This window comes from Gracilinanus agilis, chromosome 4, assembly GCF_016433145.1.
Source record: "Gracilinanus agilis isolate LMUSP501 chromosome 4, AgileGrace, whole genome shotgun sequence".
NCBI classification, from domain to species: Eukaryota; Metazoa; Chordata; class Mammalia; order Didelphimorphia; family Didelphidae; genus Gracilinanus; species Gracilinanus agilis.
In genome coordinates, this window is record NC_058133.1 from 104,536,308 (window position 1) to 104,555,739 (window position 19,432).

The following is a 19,432-nucleotide window of genomic DNA, read 5'->3' on the forward strand; positions in this document are numbered from 1 at the left end:
ACCTTTGCTGGCCCCAGAAAGTCATAGGTATTGAAAACAGATTAGCATCTCAACATTTGAGATAAAGCATAACCCACAGTAGACAAGTAATTGTTGGCAAAAGCTACAGTAGTTCTTGCTCTACAAATTGCATAGCTTCTTCTCCTGACTCCACTTATATTTAGCCTTCTCTACTTAGGACAATAACAGTGTGAGGTGTACTCAGGGCTAGGTATGGCCCGAAAGGTTTTACTGGAAAAATACCACTTGCTTATCTTTTTAGGACTTGAGAGCAAAACAGTTGCATTATATTGGACACAATCCCTTAGACTAGTCTCCCAAGCCTAAAGATCTTAGCAGGAGTAGAATTTGTTTTTTTTTTTTAATTTTTTAAATTTTTTCTCATCTTTAAGTTTTTATTTTGAATATTTTCCCGTAGTTACATATTTCATGTTCTTTCCCTCTCCCCCAAACCCTCCTAACCCCCCTTAGCTGATGCACAATTCCACTGGGTTTTACACGTATCATTGATCAAGACCTAATTCCATATTATTGGTAGTTGGACTAGAGTTATCGTTTAGTGTCTACATCCCCATTAATATCTCCATCAGCCCATGTGTTCAAGCAATTGTTTTTCTTCTGTATTTCTCCTCCCGCAGTTCTTCCTCTGAATGTGGCTAGTTTTCTTTCTCATGAGTCCCTCAGCCTTGCTCTGGATCCTTGCATTGCTGCTAGTAGAGAAGTCTGTTATGTTCGATTGTACCACAGGGTATCAGTTTCTGTGTAAAATGTTCTCCTGAATCTGCTCCTTTTATTCTGCATCACTTCCTGGAGGTCATTCCAGTTCACATGGGATTCCTCCAGTTCTTTATTCCTTTGAGCACAATAGTATTCCATCACCAACAGATATCACAATTTGTTCAGCCATTCCCCAATCGAAGGACATTCTCTCATTTTCCAATTTTTGACACCACAAAGAGCGTGGCTATAAATATTTTTGTACATGTCTTTTTCCTTATTATCTCTTTGGAGTATAAATCAAACAATGTTATGGCTGGATCAAAAGGCAGATAGTTTTTTAAAGCCCTTTGAGAATAGTTCCAAATTGCCATCCAGAATGGTTGAATCAATTCACAGCTAGCAGGAGTAGAATTTGGAGAAGAAAATGGTCCAGAAACTTTCACTCATAAAAGATGAATGTAAAGAAAAATTTGTTTTGTAGTGGTTAGGCAAGCCTCACAGATACTTCTCACAGATCAGAGACCAGGACCTAACAGTATGGAGTTTACAAGAAACACGCTGAAAATGAGAGACAAACATGGAGTGAAGGTGAGGGGCTGGAGCAGAATATATTGTGCCTCAGCTGATCAGAGAGGGCAGGGTTGGTGGCCATGATCTCTGACAGAGTTGGGGCTAAGATGGATATAACTGGAAGGAATGAACAGACTAACTATATTATATTGGGGGGAGGGGTTACTATGGATAATGAAACATCAGTATTGGACTTATATTAATCAAGTTGTTATAGCATCCAAATTTTTAAAGGAAAAACTAAGTGAGATACAGTTGGAAATAAATAACAAAATAATAAGAGCAGACTTTGGTTTTCCTTTCTCAGAATTAGATAGATTTAACTGAAGGATAAATAAGATGGAGGTTAGGGATATGAATAGTACCTTAGATAAGATAAATAAGATGGATATCTGGAGAGCTCCTTGTATGAGGGGAACAACCACATCTGCATGAGGTCAGTGGTGGAGCTAGGCCTGAGCATATGCATGGTCCAAGTATGGTTTCTGGTGGGACAGCAATGGCTTGGAAAGTATGGATATTCAGCAGAGGTCTTGTCTTGGCACTCATCATACTATGGAGCTGGTCCTGCATTTCTAAGGGATTGTGGCACTGGAACAGAGATTCCATTAGGTACAACCAAGCTAGAGGTACTTGTTTTGGAGGGAGTATGGTTCTGATGGTGGATTGTATCTGCTGCCTAGGGACCAATCTAGTGAGGTATGGTCCTGGTCATGTGTGTTGGCTGGGAACCAAATGGGGTGCTATGATCAAACTGAATATTGGTAGGAACGTGGAGAAACAGGTCTAGTGTTGCATTACTAGAGTAGCTGTGATTTTTTTTTTTTTTTAAGAACACAAGATGGAATTATACATTAAGAGCTTTAAAGCTGTTTGACCTAGAGATCCCATTATTAGGATTAGACCCTCAGGGCATTACTTAGAGGGTAAAAACCTGCGTTTTTGTGAAAATATTCATGGAAACTATTTGTTATGACAAAATAATGGAAAATAACACACATACAATGAATGGGAGAAATGGCCAAATAGATTGTGATATTTGGATATAATAGATTGTATTGTGTTACTGAAATGACAGATATTAAAAATATAAAGAAAATAAGAGAACTACATGAAGAGATGAAAAGAGAAGAAAAGAGAAAAAAAACACAAAACAAAGAACTCCTCACCCAAGATGAGTAAAAATTGTTCATTTCAAATTGTCCTATTCCAGATCTTAAATTGGCTCACTTGATAGTCTCATTCTTTGTCTCTGAGTTCATGACCTGTTATTTCAGTTAACTTGAATGGTTTTTTAACCATCTGAGAACACTGGGATGGAAGGAGTTGTGCTGGCTTGGTTGTTTCTGCAGTAATATTTTTTGTATTTTTTCCCAAAGGAGCATCTACATTTTTTTATTACAAGATGACTCTCCAAGGACAACCTAGCTTATCTGTCCTTTATATTTGAGTTCTAATTGTTCAAAAACAATTACAATGGGGGTGGAGGAGAGGTATGCTACTAGTCCATCTAGTATTTAGAACTATTTGGAATTTGGCTTCTGAACAGCCCTTTTCCCCACCCTCCCCTCTCTGTCATAGCTACTTTACTGCCAGAGATGATCAGTTTGGGCTGCTTTTAACCATGTGCTGATCATCCCTGCCTTTTAGTGGTTTGCTCCATATATACTGATCATATATACTTTGAAGAGATCTGGAATATCCTGAGCCACTGAAAACTTGCCATTCTCATGTAATCCTAGAAATGGAATTGCTGTCTGAACTGAGCAGGATATGTTCTGAAGTGTTGTATTTAGTCTTGGGCTTTATCTCCCATGTTAATACTATGCCTCTCTAACACTTTTCTTGTTTTGGTTTTGCAGGAAAGGGAAAATAAAAGCTATTTCTCTTCACTAACACCACGGAGGCTCAATAGTACAAGTGATATCGAAGAAAAGGAAAACAGGTATGGTTGTGTCAGCCTAACAGGTTGCCCTGATTAAATGCTTTTGTGTAGCAAGGTCTCCTGAGTTCTTGTTTCTCTGCCCTAAAGTAGGTAGATATCTGTGATCCATTTTGAATGTCTTCTTGGCAGCATTCCATTGCACAGTATCTGCATCACATGTTCTCCTGGTCCCTGCTTCTTTTGACTTTTCTCTCTTTTTTTGTGAAAATTTTCTTAGTTTTTATGTTTATCTCGCCATGCTCTGCATCTGGCTCATTTTCTTCCTTTGAGTAACTTTTCTTTTCCAGTATGATAAATAATCCCATTCTGTATCTAGGGGGCACAGTGGATGGAGTGCTGGACCCAGAATTAGGAAAACCTGAGTTCATATCCTGCTTTAGATACTGACTCGTGTAACCCTGGACAAGTCAACCCCAGTTTGTCTCAGTTTCCTCAATTGTAAAATGAGGATAATGATTGTATCTACCTTCCAGAGTTGTTGTGAGAATAAAATAATATTTGTAAAGTGCCTAGCACAATGCCTGGCACATAGTAGGAACTTAGTAAGTCCTGCCCTGCCCTTCCTTGCCTTTCTTTCCTTTACCTTGCCTTTCCTCCTCTCCCTTCCTAAAACAACCACATTTGTATTCTAGATTTAGAGATGTGATTTTCATTCTAGGTTTGTCTTGCATATAGAAGATACTTAATGAATGTTTGTTGAATTGGTTCTAGACTTACAGACTGAAGGCCTTTGACACTTTATATCAGATAACCTCAGTACTTTCATATCATGGTGTGAAATGTCAGTACAGACCTTTTAAAAAAGCATTCTAGCACATTGGTTAAAAAATGGTCCTTGTTACTATAAAACAAATTATTTCCTCCATACGAAGGTCTGTACAATTATAAATCATCTGCATGTGGCTGCTGTGTACCTCCAGATTTGGATCCCAGCCAGAGTGCCTTCTGATTCATGGCCCCCTGATAGCCACAATGCAGAAAGGCCCATGAAGTGAACACATGGCGAAGTGGAAAGAGCACTAGACTTGGTATCAGAAGACCTGGGTTTGAATCTGGCCCCCTGCTGCTTCTTTAGTGTTTGACTGTGAGCAAGTCCCCTCCCAGGCCTTCATTTTCTCATTTGTGAAATGAAGATTTCAACCTAGGGATTGTTAAGGTTACTTTATTAGATCTTTATTAGGTCTACTATCCTGTGATTTTGGGAATGCTGTTGCTATGAAATGCAATGTCTGAAATTGTTTATATGATTATTTAATTGGATAGAACTTTTTCCATGTTTTGGGAGCTCACTAACCTTTTCTTGAATTATTCTACTTACTATGTTGTGGGGAAACCACGGAATTTTGTTAGTTGTCTCAGTTTTAGTTCCAGAAATACAAAGCTCAAAGGGAGAATACAAGGATGTATGATACTGTGATCTGAACCCCTCAGGAGCTTACAAGGGATACAAGACTACTAATACACATAACACAGATAACTGTTGCAAGAAAGTATATGATTCATGGATAAGCTATATCAAATTGCTTGCCTTCTCAATGAGGAGAGAGGGGAAAAAAGAAAGGGAGAGAATTTGGAACTCAAAAAAATCCCCCAAATGATAAAGATTGTTTTTACATGTAGTTGGAAAAAATTTTTTTAAGGGGATAAAAAAGGAAAGTATGTGATTAAATGCCACAATGATCAGTACAGACAAGCAAGTTCATAAGACATAAGGAGTGCTGTATATTGAGGTGGTTGCAGAAAGGAGGCAAAAGAACTTGAGCTGTGTTTCCAAGTGAACTCTTCAGGTAGGGAGAATAGCATGAACCCTCAATAAATGTGGCATATTTAGAGGCAGAGAAGTTAAGTTGGCCTGACTGGAGCAGAGCTGACAAATATTGACCCAATATCTTCCTTATTGTAACTTCTGCCAAATGGGTCTAGTTTTCTTCTACTGAGACCCTGTAGAAAGAAGTAGGACCAATGGGAATTTCTGGAAGGCAAATTTTAGATGATATTAAAAAGAACTTCCCAATTATTATGAATTTTCTAAAAATGGAAGGCTTCCTTATGAGGTATTTAGTTTCTTGTTATTGGAGATGTTCAAATATTGATTTACTTCTTTAGGTTACTTTCAACTCTAGAACTCCAATTTTTTATTCAGGCCGGGAGTGGAAAAGCTACTTCTTGAAGACTTTCAAAAGCCAAGTCCTGGAACCTAGGCTTTGTCTTTTGAGCTTTCAGAACATAGTAAATGTTTTTGAGTAGGGCTATGACACAAATCAGTAGCTGATTAAATCAGCAGTCAGTAGAATGTTATATTTGAAGACTAGTTTGGGTAGAGTGTGGCTTGCATGAAGGAAGTAATATATAATAAGCCTAGAAAAGTAGGGTTGGGACCAATGTGTAAAGGGGTTTAAATACCAAACTGGAGTTTGTCCTGATTAACTAGAGTTCATTGGGAGCCACTGGAATTGATTGATTATAGGAATAATGTGATAGGCCTTGGATTTTAGGAAAATTATTTTGGCAGTGTTGTGGAATGTGAATTAGAGAAAGGAAAACTTTAAGACAGGGAGACTAGCTACAAGTCTCTTGAAAATGAAGAAGAGCTGGTTGTGGAAAAGGGTCTTTTTTTTTTAAAGATTGATGAAGGAGATATTGTGGAAAGGTGTGGAGCAAATACTCCTTTGTGAGATGCTGGAGGGCCCAGGATTGTATTTTACCTTGCTTTGTGTCCCCAGGACTTAGCACACAGTAGGTACTTAATAAATACTTATTGGCTGATTAACCACCCTGTGGGGATAGTAAAAGAGAGTCTGGAAGGAATAAAAAGTTGGCCTTGCTTCAGTGAGAGCCCAGTTGGGCTCAGATTTCTTGTGATAAAAAATGATAGTCAGGGCCAGTGAGGTGAGTCAGTGGATAGAATGCCAGGCCTAGGGATGGGAGGCCCTGGGTTCAAATTTGGCCTCAGATATTACTGATCCTTGGCAAGTCACTTAACCCCAATTGCCTAGCCTCACTGCTTTTCTGCTTTAGAACTGATGCTTAGTATCAATTCTAAGACAGAAGGTCAGGATTAAAAAAAACAAACAACTAGTAGTTATCTGGTGGCCTTATTATTCAGTATAAGAATGTGGGCAAACTAGATACAGGGAAATTGCTGCAATCTAAGCATGAAAAGAGGATGATCAATCAACAAACATTTATCAAGAGCAGGAGTTGGGGGTAGTAAATCCTATTTACTGATAATACAGGATATTGAAGAAGTGATTTTGACAGTGGAGATCACTGATAACCTGGAGGTATACAAAAGGATATTGATAATAGGAGACAACTCAGGAGAGAGGTTTGGTCTGGATATATATGGTTTTTAGAATCACCTGCCTAGAGCTGATGAGATCACTAACCAAAGGAGAAAAGAAGGTCCAACCTAAAGGGGAGGCCTATCAGGCCGAACATTTAGGAAAGATAAAATAGAATACAATATAATAAAGTGGAATTAGGGAGGAGCTAAATTGTGATAGGCTTTGAGTGTCAGAGAAGCAAGAATTGCAGAGGCAAATTGACCCAAGGGAACAAACTCAGTTCAATATGTAGCTATCAAGTATTGTGTACAGAGGATGAGAAGGCAGTATGATTTAGTTGATAGGGTTAGAATTAGTCAAGAAGACCTGGTTCTCAAACATATATTGTCCAGGCACTGGGCAAGTTGCTTAGCCCCAGGCAATTCTCTAAGATTATTAGTTGCAGAGTAGATGCTAGTCTGCATTAGGAAAGGAAATTTCCCTATATGAATGAAATCATAGATCCTCTTCATGTATAAACCACCATGCTAAGTGCTCAGAACACAAGACAAAAACAAATCAGCTCCTGCCTTCAAAGAGCTTACGTCTACAGGAGGAACACAACTTGTATACAGACATACAGATAGGTAAATACAAAATAATTTGAGAATGGAAAGAATCCTCATAACTGGGGAATCAGGAAGAACTAAAAGATTGAGTGTAGGGGGCAGCTGGGTAGCTCAGTGGATTGAGAGTCAGGCCTAGAGACGGGAGGTCCTAGGTTCAAATCTGGCCTCAGACACTTCCCAGCTGTGTGACCCTGGGCAAGTCACTTGACCCCCATTGCCTACCCTTACCACTCTTCTGCCTTGGAGCCAATACACAGTATTGACTCCAAGACGGAAGGTAAGGGTTTAAAAAAAAAAAAAAAAAAAAAAAAAAAAGATTGAGTGTAGCCTTGAATTAAAAGAGGTTTGGAGGTGAAGAGGCGGTTTATTCTAGGGATTATGTGTAGGCAGAGAGATGGAAGACAGAATGCCAAGTCTGAAGAACAAAGAGGAGGCTAGTTTGGCTGGAATACAGTTAACATGAAGAATGACATGAAATAAGTCTGGAAAGGCGGGTGGCACCTAAGTTTTGTTGGGTTTTAAAGTTTACATTTTATCATAGAGGCAAAAAAGCATTGAAGATTTTTGAGCAGGACAGTAAGTGGATTAGATCTGTACCTTTGAAGATGATTTTGGTAACTATGGAGAATGGCTCGGAGAGGATCCTAGAAATAGGGGCAGCAATGAGGAGGCTGGTTCAATAGTCCCTAGAAGAGGTAGAGGGAATCTGAAGTCAGATGGTGGGTATGCAGGTGAAAGAAGGGGATGAACACAAGCCATTGTGTGGAGGTGAAACTGACAGGGCTTGACAACTTGATTGAACATCAGGTTTGAGGAAGAGGGAAGAGTCAAGAATAACACCGAGGTGGTGAGTCCTGGGGACCTAAAAGGTTGGTGATGTTCCTGACAGAATTAGGGAAGTTTAGAGGAAGGACAATTTAGGAGATAAGATGAGTAGATCAGCTTTGGGTTTTTTTGAATTTGACAGGTTTACAGGACACCTAACTGGATTTGGCAGTGGTGCAGTTAGAGATGCAACACTGGAAGAGAAGGAGATAAGGGTTGATCTGAGAGCCATCTTCCTACCAGCAATAATTGAACACCTGGGAACTGATCAGATCATATGAAGCAGTTTTGGGGTTGTTGATAACTTTGGAGACATCAAGTGTTCGAGATGAAAGTGAAATTACATGGTCTTGAAAAAATGGAAACAGAGATTATAGATGATACTTTCTAGGAGTTTGCTTATGGAAGGGAAAAGATAGCTTGGGGAGATGGCAGAGTCAAGGGAAGGGTTTTTCTATTTTTAAAGGATTGAGGAGTTGAGAGCACAGGAGAGAACCAATTGAAATGAATATAAAAAATGAAAGAGGTAGTGTTTGAAGGATCAAGTTTTTAGAAGAGAATAGAATGGATGAGAATAGAGAGGGCATTGACATTGGCAAAGTGAAGAACCACCCTCTTCATCAGAACCTATAGCAAAAGAGGAGACAATAGAGGATGATAAGGAAGCATTTTCAGGGATGGATTAAGAGAGAAAAGAGAATTCAAGTAGTATTCCTGCTTTTTTTTTTTTTTTTTTCAGTGAAGTAGGAGGTTAGAAGAGAGGTGAAAAGGTCTGGGTTCATGATAGAGATGAAAACTAATCTAGAAATTGAATTTCTTGAGAAAGGAGGAAGAATAGCTTGAACTGTAGTAGATGTCAAATCTTACCTACTGAAATCCCAACCCTCTGCTACCCAAAAACAATAACCCTAACTTTTTTTCCCAAACTTTCCAAAATTTCTTACAAAATTTTGTCACATTGCCTGAAATTCTAATAAGTATCCTCTTCTACAAAATACAACTATTTCTCAGAGGGATAAGGATCTATCATTCATAATAAGAATTAATTCAGTCAGGGAACAACTAGGTGGCACAGTGGATAGAATGCCAGGCCTGAAGTCAAGAAAACCTTTGTTCAAATTTGGCCTCTTTGTAGTTGTGTGACCTTGGGCAAGTTACTTAATCCGGTTTGCTTAGCTTTTGCCCTTCTGTCTTAGAGTTTTTAATAAAATAGAAAGTAAGAGTTAAAACAAGAAAAGATTCAATCAGCCACTCTTCTTTTGTATTTGAATCTTTAGTACTGAGCCCAGTTCATGGAAGTAATAAGCAATGATTAATTGATTGGTAATACCTAGGTTGAAGCTCAGAATTTTGATTGAAGTCAGTACTTTTGAAGTATGGAGTACTTTGGCAGTTAAAACAAACCTGGGTTTGAATGTGTGTGTGAAAGATTGAAGTATCCAGAAAAATGAAGATCTTGTCAGTGAAGTAGAAAGAGTTGAAAGTAGAGTGAAGAAGATCTAAAAGATCGAGTTCTCTATTTCAAAATTTGTCTAGTGCCAGCCTTCTGCCAAGGAAAGTGAGGAGATTCTTCTTCCTAATTTTCCTCACATCTGCATGACATGCATGATCCCATTTTTCTAAAATTTAGACTAGCATTATTAGTTTAGCTATATTGTGGATGAAATGGACCTTTGTGAACTGCCTTGGGAATTTAACCACTTTTTATAATATTGTATCTGGGAATTTGACTACTATTAATCATAATTTTTCCCCCTATGGGAAAATGCATTTCTCTTAATTTTTTTTCATCTACATAGCCAATTTACAATTGAATTTCTGGAACACAACCCTCTTGAGTTTGAACTGCTTATATAGACAATTTTGAAGATAGCTTGCTACAGATTATTCACATAATGTTTGGAGGAATTTAGAGCAAGGATAATAGCAATGTAGGTAGGGAAGTTTCATAGATCCATATCATTCAAAGAATCAGTAAGCATTTATTAACAACTTACCATGTGCCAGACACTGGGGATACAAGTACAAAAAGAAACAGTCCCTGACCTCAAAGAGCTTGTGTTCTGTTGCAGGGAACCAATACATATATGTACACCTATAAGTATATACAAAGTGAAAACAAGGTAATTTCAGAATTGATGGAGTTTATTAGCCATTGGGGGATCAGGAAAGACTTTATAAGGTAGCATATGAGCTGGACTTTGAAAGAAGATAGGGAGTCAGCTTTAGAACTGGAAGGGACTAAAGATTATCCACTATAGTACTTTCATTTTTATAGATGAAGAAAGGCTTAGAGAGGAGACATAATTTCTTCAAAGTCACATAGCTATGAAATGGCAGAGGCAGGACTAGAACTTCTCCCAGGCTAGTGAGTCACTTTTCACTGAGTCACATCGATTTGGGTCTAATTTTTATCTTGGATAAATATATTCTTACAAGTATGCTACAGATGATTAGAAGTTCAGTGGGTTAGAAACCATTAATTTAAAGCTAAAGAGCAATAAAAAAATGGCTGTTAAAATGTAGGCTTTAAATTGTCAGAGTAATGAATATTTTTGAATTTCAAACTCCTCTTTCAAAGTATCCATTAAAATTTTTAATTTAAAAATTTATTTTTTATTTTTTATTTTTACTTGCATCTCTTAGTTGATGAGCGGGTAGAACAAAAGTGCTACTCACCCCAGGGTAGATTTATCCGAGGTCTTTAAATGGATTTTTTATTTTTAAAACATTGATCTGGAATTTTAAAGTTTTTGTAGTATGTTCACAACTATATATGTAAATATATATGTACATACTATATGTGAGTTACTCCAAAAATGAATAAAATTCAGAATTATCATGATTTTTCATATTGATTATTCAATTATATTGAATCTGAGGTACTATAACTCAGAGGTAAACCCGATATGGTGGAATTCTTCACCTGGGCTAAATGATTTCAAAGACCAAACTAAAGAAAATGTTTTGGATTCTCATCTGGTTAGTAAGAGTCTCTCATGGGTATGAAGCTTGCCAGTACTTGTCCTCATCCCCTTTCTTAGGTAGATAGAACCCTGAACCAGGAAATAATAATAATAACAGCATTTATATAGGACTGTCTCTGTTCCAGACAGCATGTAAGTACTTAACAGATGTTAATCCATTTGTTCCTCACAACAGTTTGGGGAAGGTAGGTGCTATGATGACTCCCCACTTTACAGATGAAGAAACTGAGTCAGAGAGAAGTGAAATGATTTGCCCAGGGTCACAAAACTAGTAAGTATCTGAGGCTAGATTTGAACTCAGGTCTTCCTGACAGTTGGGCAGCTAGATTGTCCACTGGAGAGATTATTGGACCTGGGCAGATAATTTCATCTTTGACTTAGATTCTTCATTTGTAAAATAGGGATCATAATAGCATCTAGTTCCCAGGGCTGTTGTGAGGATCAAACGTGATAGCATTTTAAAGTACTTTGCATACCTTAAAGTACTATATAAATGCGGCTTTTCTTTTTACTATTATTATTATTATCATTAATAGAGAAGAGATATGAAATGAGAAGCTGCTAAATTCAGAATGCCAGAAGGACTTCTCTGTCAGTTGCAGTGCTTCCCCAGGCATGAACTTCCCCATAAATTCCTCTTCCTCCTAATCCCTAATTTCCCTATCTTCTCTCCTTACCATAAGCCATATCAGTTCAAGCCTAGAGTCTGTTATGGAGTTCACTCTGAACTGGAGGATACTGAGTATTGAGGATACAAAAAAAATGCAAAACCAGTCCTTGCCATCAAGGATCTCACGTTCTAATGAGAGATAGCATGCAAGCAACTCTCTTTAAATAATTTAAGGTGTATACAGCGTAAATTGCAGATTAATCTCAGAAGGAAGATACTATTAGCACTGAGGGAGACAAGGAAAGGCTTTTTAAAAAAAATTTTAAAAATTTTAAAAATATTTTATCAATTACATGTAATAACAAATTTCCACATAAGTTTTCTGAAGTTATATGATCTAAATTGTCTCCCTCCTTCCCTTCTTGCCTCTCTCCTGGAGCTGGCAAGCAATTTGATCTGGATTATATATGTATTATAATGCAAAACATATTTCCATTTTGATCATTCTTGTAAGAGAATAATCATGTAAAATCAAAACCAAAACCCAAATAGACTAAAGTGAAAAATCACATGTTTTGATCTTCTTTCAAGGAAGGGTTTCTTGTAGAAAGTGGAAATAAACAAAAATTTTGGAGAAATATGTTCTAAGGATTTGGCGTTGGCCAGTCAATTCAGAAGTCAGATTCTGCACATAACAGTATCTAGTGATTTCCTTTATATATCAAGGAGATAGTCATGCAAGGTTGAAAGACATTTGAAATTGGAAAGGGAACAAGTTAAGTGCCTATTATATGCCAGACATTGAGCATTTGTTCCTCAAAACAGCTCTGAAAGTTAGGTGTTATTATTCTCATTTTACAATTGAAGAAATCAAAGCAGGAACAGGTTAAGTGATTTTCCTGGGATCACACAGCTAGTTAAGTGTCTGACACTACCATTGAACTTGGGTCTTTTTGACTCCATGCCCTTCATCAGTTTTACCACCTAGTGGCCTCATTGCTATGTTTTCCTGCCTTTAGTCATTGTCCCAGGACTCTCATTCTTGCTTCTCCTGCAATTTGTATTGCATTATAGTTGGAAGACTATGGCAGTACAGGATTAGGGGTCTGAGAGGTTGAAGATTTTCCCAAGTCAAAAGTATTTTTCTTTTCTCTTTTGCCTCTACAGAGAATCTGCTGTTAATCTAGTTCGGAGTGGCTCCTACACTCGGCAGCTTTGGAGGGATGAAGCAAAGGGAAATGAACCTTCTCAGACTGGTGCTCCTTCCACCTATGTATCAACCTACTTGAAAAGGTAGAGGTCTTGGGGAAGAATGCATATATAGTTTCTGACTATAGTGGTGGTGTCAAAGAGAAACAGGACCACTAAACTATGTGAGGATCTCTGCTGGCTGCAGATTGACTTAGTGTTAGAATGTGTTATTTAGTTTGTCTTTTCTTACTTTATTAGATATTTCCCAGTTACATTTTTATTTGGCTCAGGCTGCACTTGGGAGTGTTGTGGGCTGCATGGAGCCTGTGAGCTGCATGTTTGACTTCCCTGGACTGCAGAGAAAAGAATGACAGCTACATACTTCATTGTATGCAATGGAGCATCACTAAAATATAGGGATATTTTGACTAATTTAAATGAAAAGCAATTGACATTAGCTGAATGAAATTAAACTACTTTCAATCCTTTGCCACAGAATTTAATTTTTCTTCTTATGCCCTCTTTCTCATCCTCTCATTCCCATACCCTTGCCCCCATTTCCTCATCTCCATCCCTTCACTCCTATAGAATCCTCAAAAGGCATCATTTAAGTTGAGTGTTGGTGGGCTTTATTTTTAATTTAGGAAAAAAAAGATATTTTTAGCGTAAGCAATTTGTTAGGCACTTGAGTTTTCTAAATGATGTATTTTGTTTGGTAGCTTTAGACTCTTCAGGATTGTGGAACTCACTAGTTTAGTGAATACTTGTATTTTCTTTTATCTTCTAGCTCTCACAAACTCTTTTCCATAGTTACTTTATTTGCTACTGTCAGCGAGTGAAGAAACGTCTTTGGCAGAATTGCTTCTAGCTTAGCCTATAGAGAATGCTTGACTAGTGCTGTGTTTTGGCCCTTGAGAGTTGTTGATTTAGAAGATTCCTTCTCTCTGGTTTCTCTGCTTTTCATTCTTTTTCTGACTTCTTAGAGAGTTTCTTCTCTTTTTATTCACAACTCCCATTTTATACTGTAGCCATCATAGTCTAATGTATTAGTTGACTGATGGGCCATCTTTGGCTTGGGAACCTCTCAGATTTAGAAAGAGAGATTCTGTGTGGGCATCTTAGCCAGGCAGGATCAGACCACATTTCTGTTTGGTAGGGAGTATCTCTACTCTATTTCTCGCTTATTACTACTGCCTAATATGGAGTGAGGAGTTCCACCTGCTGAAGAATATTTGAACATTGCATTAGAATTATGAGCTTAAGAAATAAATAGCCTCCATTAGCTTTTTAATGGTTTTCAGCTCTGCAAATACATGTTTTGAGAGAAGACACAGCTAAATACAGGAATTATTTTATTTTATTATTATTTTATTTATCAAGTGCTTGGTGCACCTTGTTTGGTATGCTATAAGTCAATATATTTTAATGTAAAATAGCAATAATGATATTTTTTGCCTAGGTAGATGAGTTTGCATTATGGGATGTTGATTTTATGAACTTGACTCTTTCTAAACAGGTTAAATGAATGCCATTTGGTTTGACAGATGCAATAAATTTATTTGGCATAGTTCTTGTGAGCAGCAGGGAGAAAGGCTTTGTCAGATCAAGATGTAGAGCATGCTTATTAATGAGCATTTTGAAAGAAAATATATTCAAGATTCATCAGAAATTGGATGTTTATAGCTTTTCTAGTTGTAAGACCTCACAGTACTTTCTTTGTGATTTCATTTATCCTCAAAACCTGACCTGGAGGTAAATAGGAAAACAGTATTCTTCTTAATTTTATAGAATGAGGCCCAAAGAAATTGTGACTTGTTCTAGGTCACAGAGCAGTGAAGCTAGAATTACAGAATAAGCCTCCCAAGACTTTCAAACCCATGTTGTTTTCTTTTATGTAATATAATTTTCAATTAGGAGGATATATGTGGAGTCATGATTTAAAAGGAAAAGTTAGGTCACAATTCAAGTCATCCTGGGACTAATGAGGAGATTTGAGGGAAAAAAACACCTTCTTCCAGTCAGGATGTATTCATATTCCCCAGAAAAAACAGCCATCTTCCCCTTTCTTTATAGTTTTCCACTGCTTTCTTAATACAATCCAGTGTCTCTACAACTCTTATGAGTTCTTCCAAATATCTAACCCAGACTCTTCTTGCTGAAATTTAAGCTGATTCCTATATTTAATGAAAACAAACAAAAAAAAACTAACTTTTATCTTCTTCATTGCATCTTAGGTGGAAATGTGCTTAAATTCCCTTGACAATACTTCTCTATATTAAGTTATCCCAATTCCCTATGCCCTGAGCTTTTCTTCGTTTTTATCTGCCAGTGCTTTAATAGTTTTAGTGTTTGTTCTCGGGAATCTTTCCAAATTCTTTTCTCTTTCGTGGGCTTTCTGCAGTGTTAACTCAATTTCCTTCAAGCTCTTGGGAAAGCACTATTTCTTACCATGGGGTCTATCTAATAGGCTTGGCCTACTTTAGAATCATCATTTCCTTTTCCTTTCCTAGCCTCTATACTGGTCCTGGTCATATCTCCCACTTCTCCCAGTGCTCCATATTATCCATCTTCTCTCTCATTGCCCAGTGTATTCTTCTGTATTTCACATGAGCTTTTGGGAAAGGAATATTTCTTGCCTTAGGGTCTAATAAGATAGGTCCCTCTATGAATACAATAATTTTCTTTTTCTTACACTCACCTAGCCACGTGTTCCATTTTCCTACTGTCTTAATATTACTTGTCTTCTCATTGCCCCATTTATTCCTCTACTCTTCAGTAGGAACCAAATTACAACATCCACCACTAGTGCTTAAATACTAGCCCAGTTTGATCATTTCTTCATTGCCTTAACCTTTCTTTATTGGCTCATGTTTATACAAAGCACACTACCTGAGGTTGGGGCTGGGGCTGGGAATTGTTCTGTGCATAGCATGTCCTAAGGGGAAGTGACAAAGTGACCCTGTATGCTGTTTTGCAGTGCTTCATTTGGTAGAAGTAGTGACCCCACCAGTCCCTACATTTCAGCCAATCGCAATTCATCTCCTGCTACCTCACCCACTACCATTGGTTCATCTACCTCTCGAGGCAGCCAGTGGCAACCTGCCTCTTCCTGCCCTACACCAATCAGTGCAAATACTACTGCATCTGTTCACCATGGCAGGTAAGGTTTACTGGAGCCATTTGCATTAGGTTCAACAAATTTTTGCCGTTGATACCCAGATAAAAATTGTACTTAGTTCTCAAACTTGATGGGAATTATCTGCAAAGCTAGATATGCTTATAGGGTGTATGATAATATATATAATGCCCAGGATACATGTTTGATTAACATCATTGACTTTTGCACCTGATTCTCTTGTCTTTTGTAATTGGAATTCAAGGGTATACCCCAGTATGTGTTAGATCAAATGTTAAAATGACATCTCCACCCCATTTGCAAGGTATGCATTTTCTTGTAGATACATAAAAGTTGAAATACCCTTTCTTCAGTCTTGATCAGGATGAAAAGTGCCACCCTCTTCTAAAAGGCACCCTCTAGCAAAAAGGCTTCTGTTTTATGGATAGAGACAGGGAATTACTAGGAAATGTTATAGGAAGGAGGATGTTGTAGTTCATTTGAAGTTTATTTCCAAGTGATCTCTTCTTGGCTTGTTGTAAGTCCAAAGGCAGCAAGGTAAGGATGATTGTGTGAAAGTCCAGCAGTGACTTTTTAAAAAAGTTAATTTTTTATTGATACCTTTTAATTTTTATGTTACCTACATTTCCCAATGTATCCTTCTTCTCTCTCCCTTCCAGGGAGTCTTCCCTTATAATAGAAGAAAAAAATGGATAAAAAGCAGTTCAGTAAAACTAACCAGCCCTTTTGAAAAACTCTTTGAATTCTTTGGTGTTCCATACTCATAGGCCCATACCTCTCTAGAGCAATGATGTTTATGACTTTGTTCTAGAGATGATCTTACTCATTAGTATAGTGGATACTTACTTTTTGTGGGCCTAGGTTTTACAAATAACTAAGGGAAAATAGGAAAATGATGATGGTAATAACTTTAACACTGGGGTAATACTGAAGATGGTGGTCAGATCATAAGATGTTAGGAGTTAAGATAACTCAGTAGCCCACATATTTTGTAGTTGAGCTGTTGTCTCTACTCAGGGAGGTAAAGTATCTCACTGTAAGTTCCATAGCCAGTTGTTAGCAGAGCCAGAAAGTGAGGCAGTGGGGTGCAGTGGAAAAGGCATTAGATTGAGAGTTTATAGGTCTGGGTTTAGATCCTGACTTTGCCACTTACTGTGTCAAGAAATATCTTGGGCAAATCCCATTTTCTCTCTAGGCCTCAGTGTCTTCATCTATAAAATGAGAAATTTGGACTCTCACTTCTCTTAATCTATCATTTATAACTAGGTACTAAGACTCATAGCTCCAAGTTCAGCATTTTTCTGTTATATTATTCTTGACACCTGCTGAGTCACTAGGAGATTACTTTCCCATGTAGGTGATTGTCATTTAAGATGAGGTCTCTCTTGATATACTATTATTACTAGCAATATTTTTAATAATTATTCCTATCAAGAGCGATCATCTCCATAGCTCTATTATTCCTTAGAAGTGTCATCGAGGAGTGGATAAATGTGTAGGACTGAAAGTCAAGAAGACTGAGGTTTGAATCCCACCTGGCATGACCCTGGGCAAGGCCCTTCCTTGCTGGATCTCAGCTTTCTCATTTGGAAGTGTTTGAACTTAGTCTTTTACAGTTTTAAAACCTAGAGTGGATCCTGTGATCCTCCTTTGGTTTGTGCCTTCCTCTGCAGGGAGGCAGGGGCTTAGTATGCTCAAACCCATCTGACACATGAGAACACTGTGAGTCAGAGATCCCTTGGTGTGGACAGGGACTGAGCACAGGGCTAGAACCCAGGTCATTTGTTTCTGGCCTAGAGTTGCAGGCACTTGATATTGCATTTTCCAAACTCATACAAGGTCCATATGATTTTAGAAAAGAATAATATTTTTAACATTAGAAAGATAAGAATTTAAGAATACCTCAAAAGACCAAGCTGTGTCAATTGATAGAGCACATTTTTAAAATCTAGAAGGAAAAGAAAACAGGTATTATAAATTGAAAGTTTTTATTTCAAAGTAAAATTATAATTGTTTTGCATAAATTGATACTCCTGGTCTCTTCTAGTGTTTAAATTCCAGTATTATTTTAAAAAATAGCATTTCTGTAGGTATTGCTTTTTGCAGTTCTACCTCTTTTATTTAATTTTATGCTTATAGCAGTACTAGGAGTGTAATAGTGAAGAAGTTTGAATTAGAGAGAAGAAAAGGAAACAAGCATTTTATTAAGTGCCTACTATGTGCCAGGTACTGTGCTCAGTGTTATATACATATATTCTCACTTGATCTTCAAACCAACCCTAGGAAGTAGGTGTTATTTTTTACTCTGTTTTACAGTTGAGGAGACTAAGACCCATAAGTTAAGTAACTTGTTAAGGATCACACAGCCAGTGAGTACCTGAGGTTGGATTTGAGCTCATGTCTTCTAACTCTTAGCCCAGTACTCTTACCAACTAAGGCACCCAACTGCCTTAGAGGCATTTATTGTTTATGTTTAAATTATATTTAATATAAACCTAAATAACATTCCTGGCTTGGGTTACTTTTTAAATCTAATTTTTGAAATTGTGATAATAATAATGTTACCTAGAATGATAGAATCTTTAAATTAGAAGGAACTTCGAAGTTCTTGTACAACCTTTGTGTTTCCACTTGGAGACCTCCATTGATAGGGGCTCTACTTCTTTATTAAGGAACCTATTCTACTTTGGAACAGTTCTAGTTGTAGGGAAGATTTTCCTTATATCCACTTCAATGATAGCAGTGAAACCACTGTATACAAAGTCTTATTATTTCAATATCACGTGTACTGTTTGAGAAAATGACAATGATGCCTAAGAAGATGGTCAAGAAGAATAGCTGGATCTGGCCAAATATACAAATAGGAAAAAAAAATCTATTTTTAAAAGTAAAACATGGACCATACGTTCTAGTTCTTGTGGACTCACTTCTCATTGTAGGTCTTAAAATATTGAATTAAATCACTCCTGTTCTCAATGACTCACACTACTTGCCTTTCATGGGAAGATATTTGTGTGACATTTCTCATATTATAGAATTATATCTGCCAGTGAAAGGAACAGAACCAGGAGAACATTATATACAGAGACCGATACATTATGGCACAAGCAAATGTAATAGACTTTTCTACTAGTAGAGTGTAATGACCCAGGACAATCCAGAGGAACTTATGAGAAAGAACGCTATCCATATCCAGAGAAAGAACTGTGGGAGCAGAAATGCAGAAGAAAAACATGTTATTGATCACGTAGTTCGATAGGGATATGATGACGGTTTTGATGTTAAAAGATCATCCTACTGCAAATATGAATAACATGGAAATAGGCTTTGAACAATGATACTTGGAAGTATAAACCAGTGGAACTGCTTGTCAGCTCCAGGGGAGTAAGGAAGGGGATGGAAAATAATGAATCATGTAACAATGTAAAAATATTCTAAAGGAAAAAAAAGGAAAAAAAAAGAATTATATTTGCCTTAGTTGATCCCAGCAGCTGGCAATGTCCTCCCCCCAGATTTGCTTTCTATTCATTTATTTTGTGTAATCTATTATTTT

At 37.4% G+C, this 19,432-nt stretch overlaps 1 protein-coding gene across 5 annotated transcripts in view; it reads left to right on the forward strand.

Moving 5' to 3' along the window:
* Positions 1–19,432, forward strand: part of PPP1R12B (protein phosphatase 1 regulatory subunit 12B) — a 303,467-nt gene that overhangs the window by 117,711 nt on the left and 166,324 nt on the right. For 3 of the 5 annotated variants that reach the window (XM_044676051.1, XM_044676049.1, XM_044676050.1), the window contains exons 11-13: positions 3,153–3,235; positions 12,720–12,845; positions 15,721–15,903. In XM_044676051.1, coding sequence (XP_044531986.1) covers positions 3,153–3,235; positions 12,720–12,845; positions 15,721–15,903 — 392 coding nt within the window. The remainder of the gene's footprint in view (positions 1–3,152; positions 3,236–12,719; positions 12,846–15,720; positions 15,904–19,432) is intronic. The other 2 variants (XM_044676053.1, XM_044676052.1) reach the window with 1 other exon arrangement.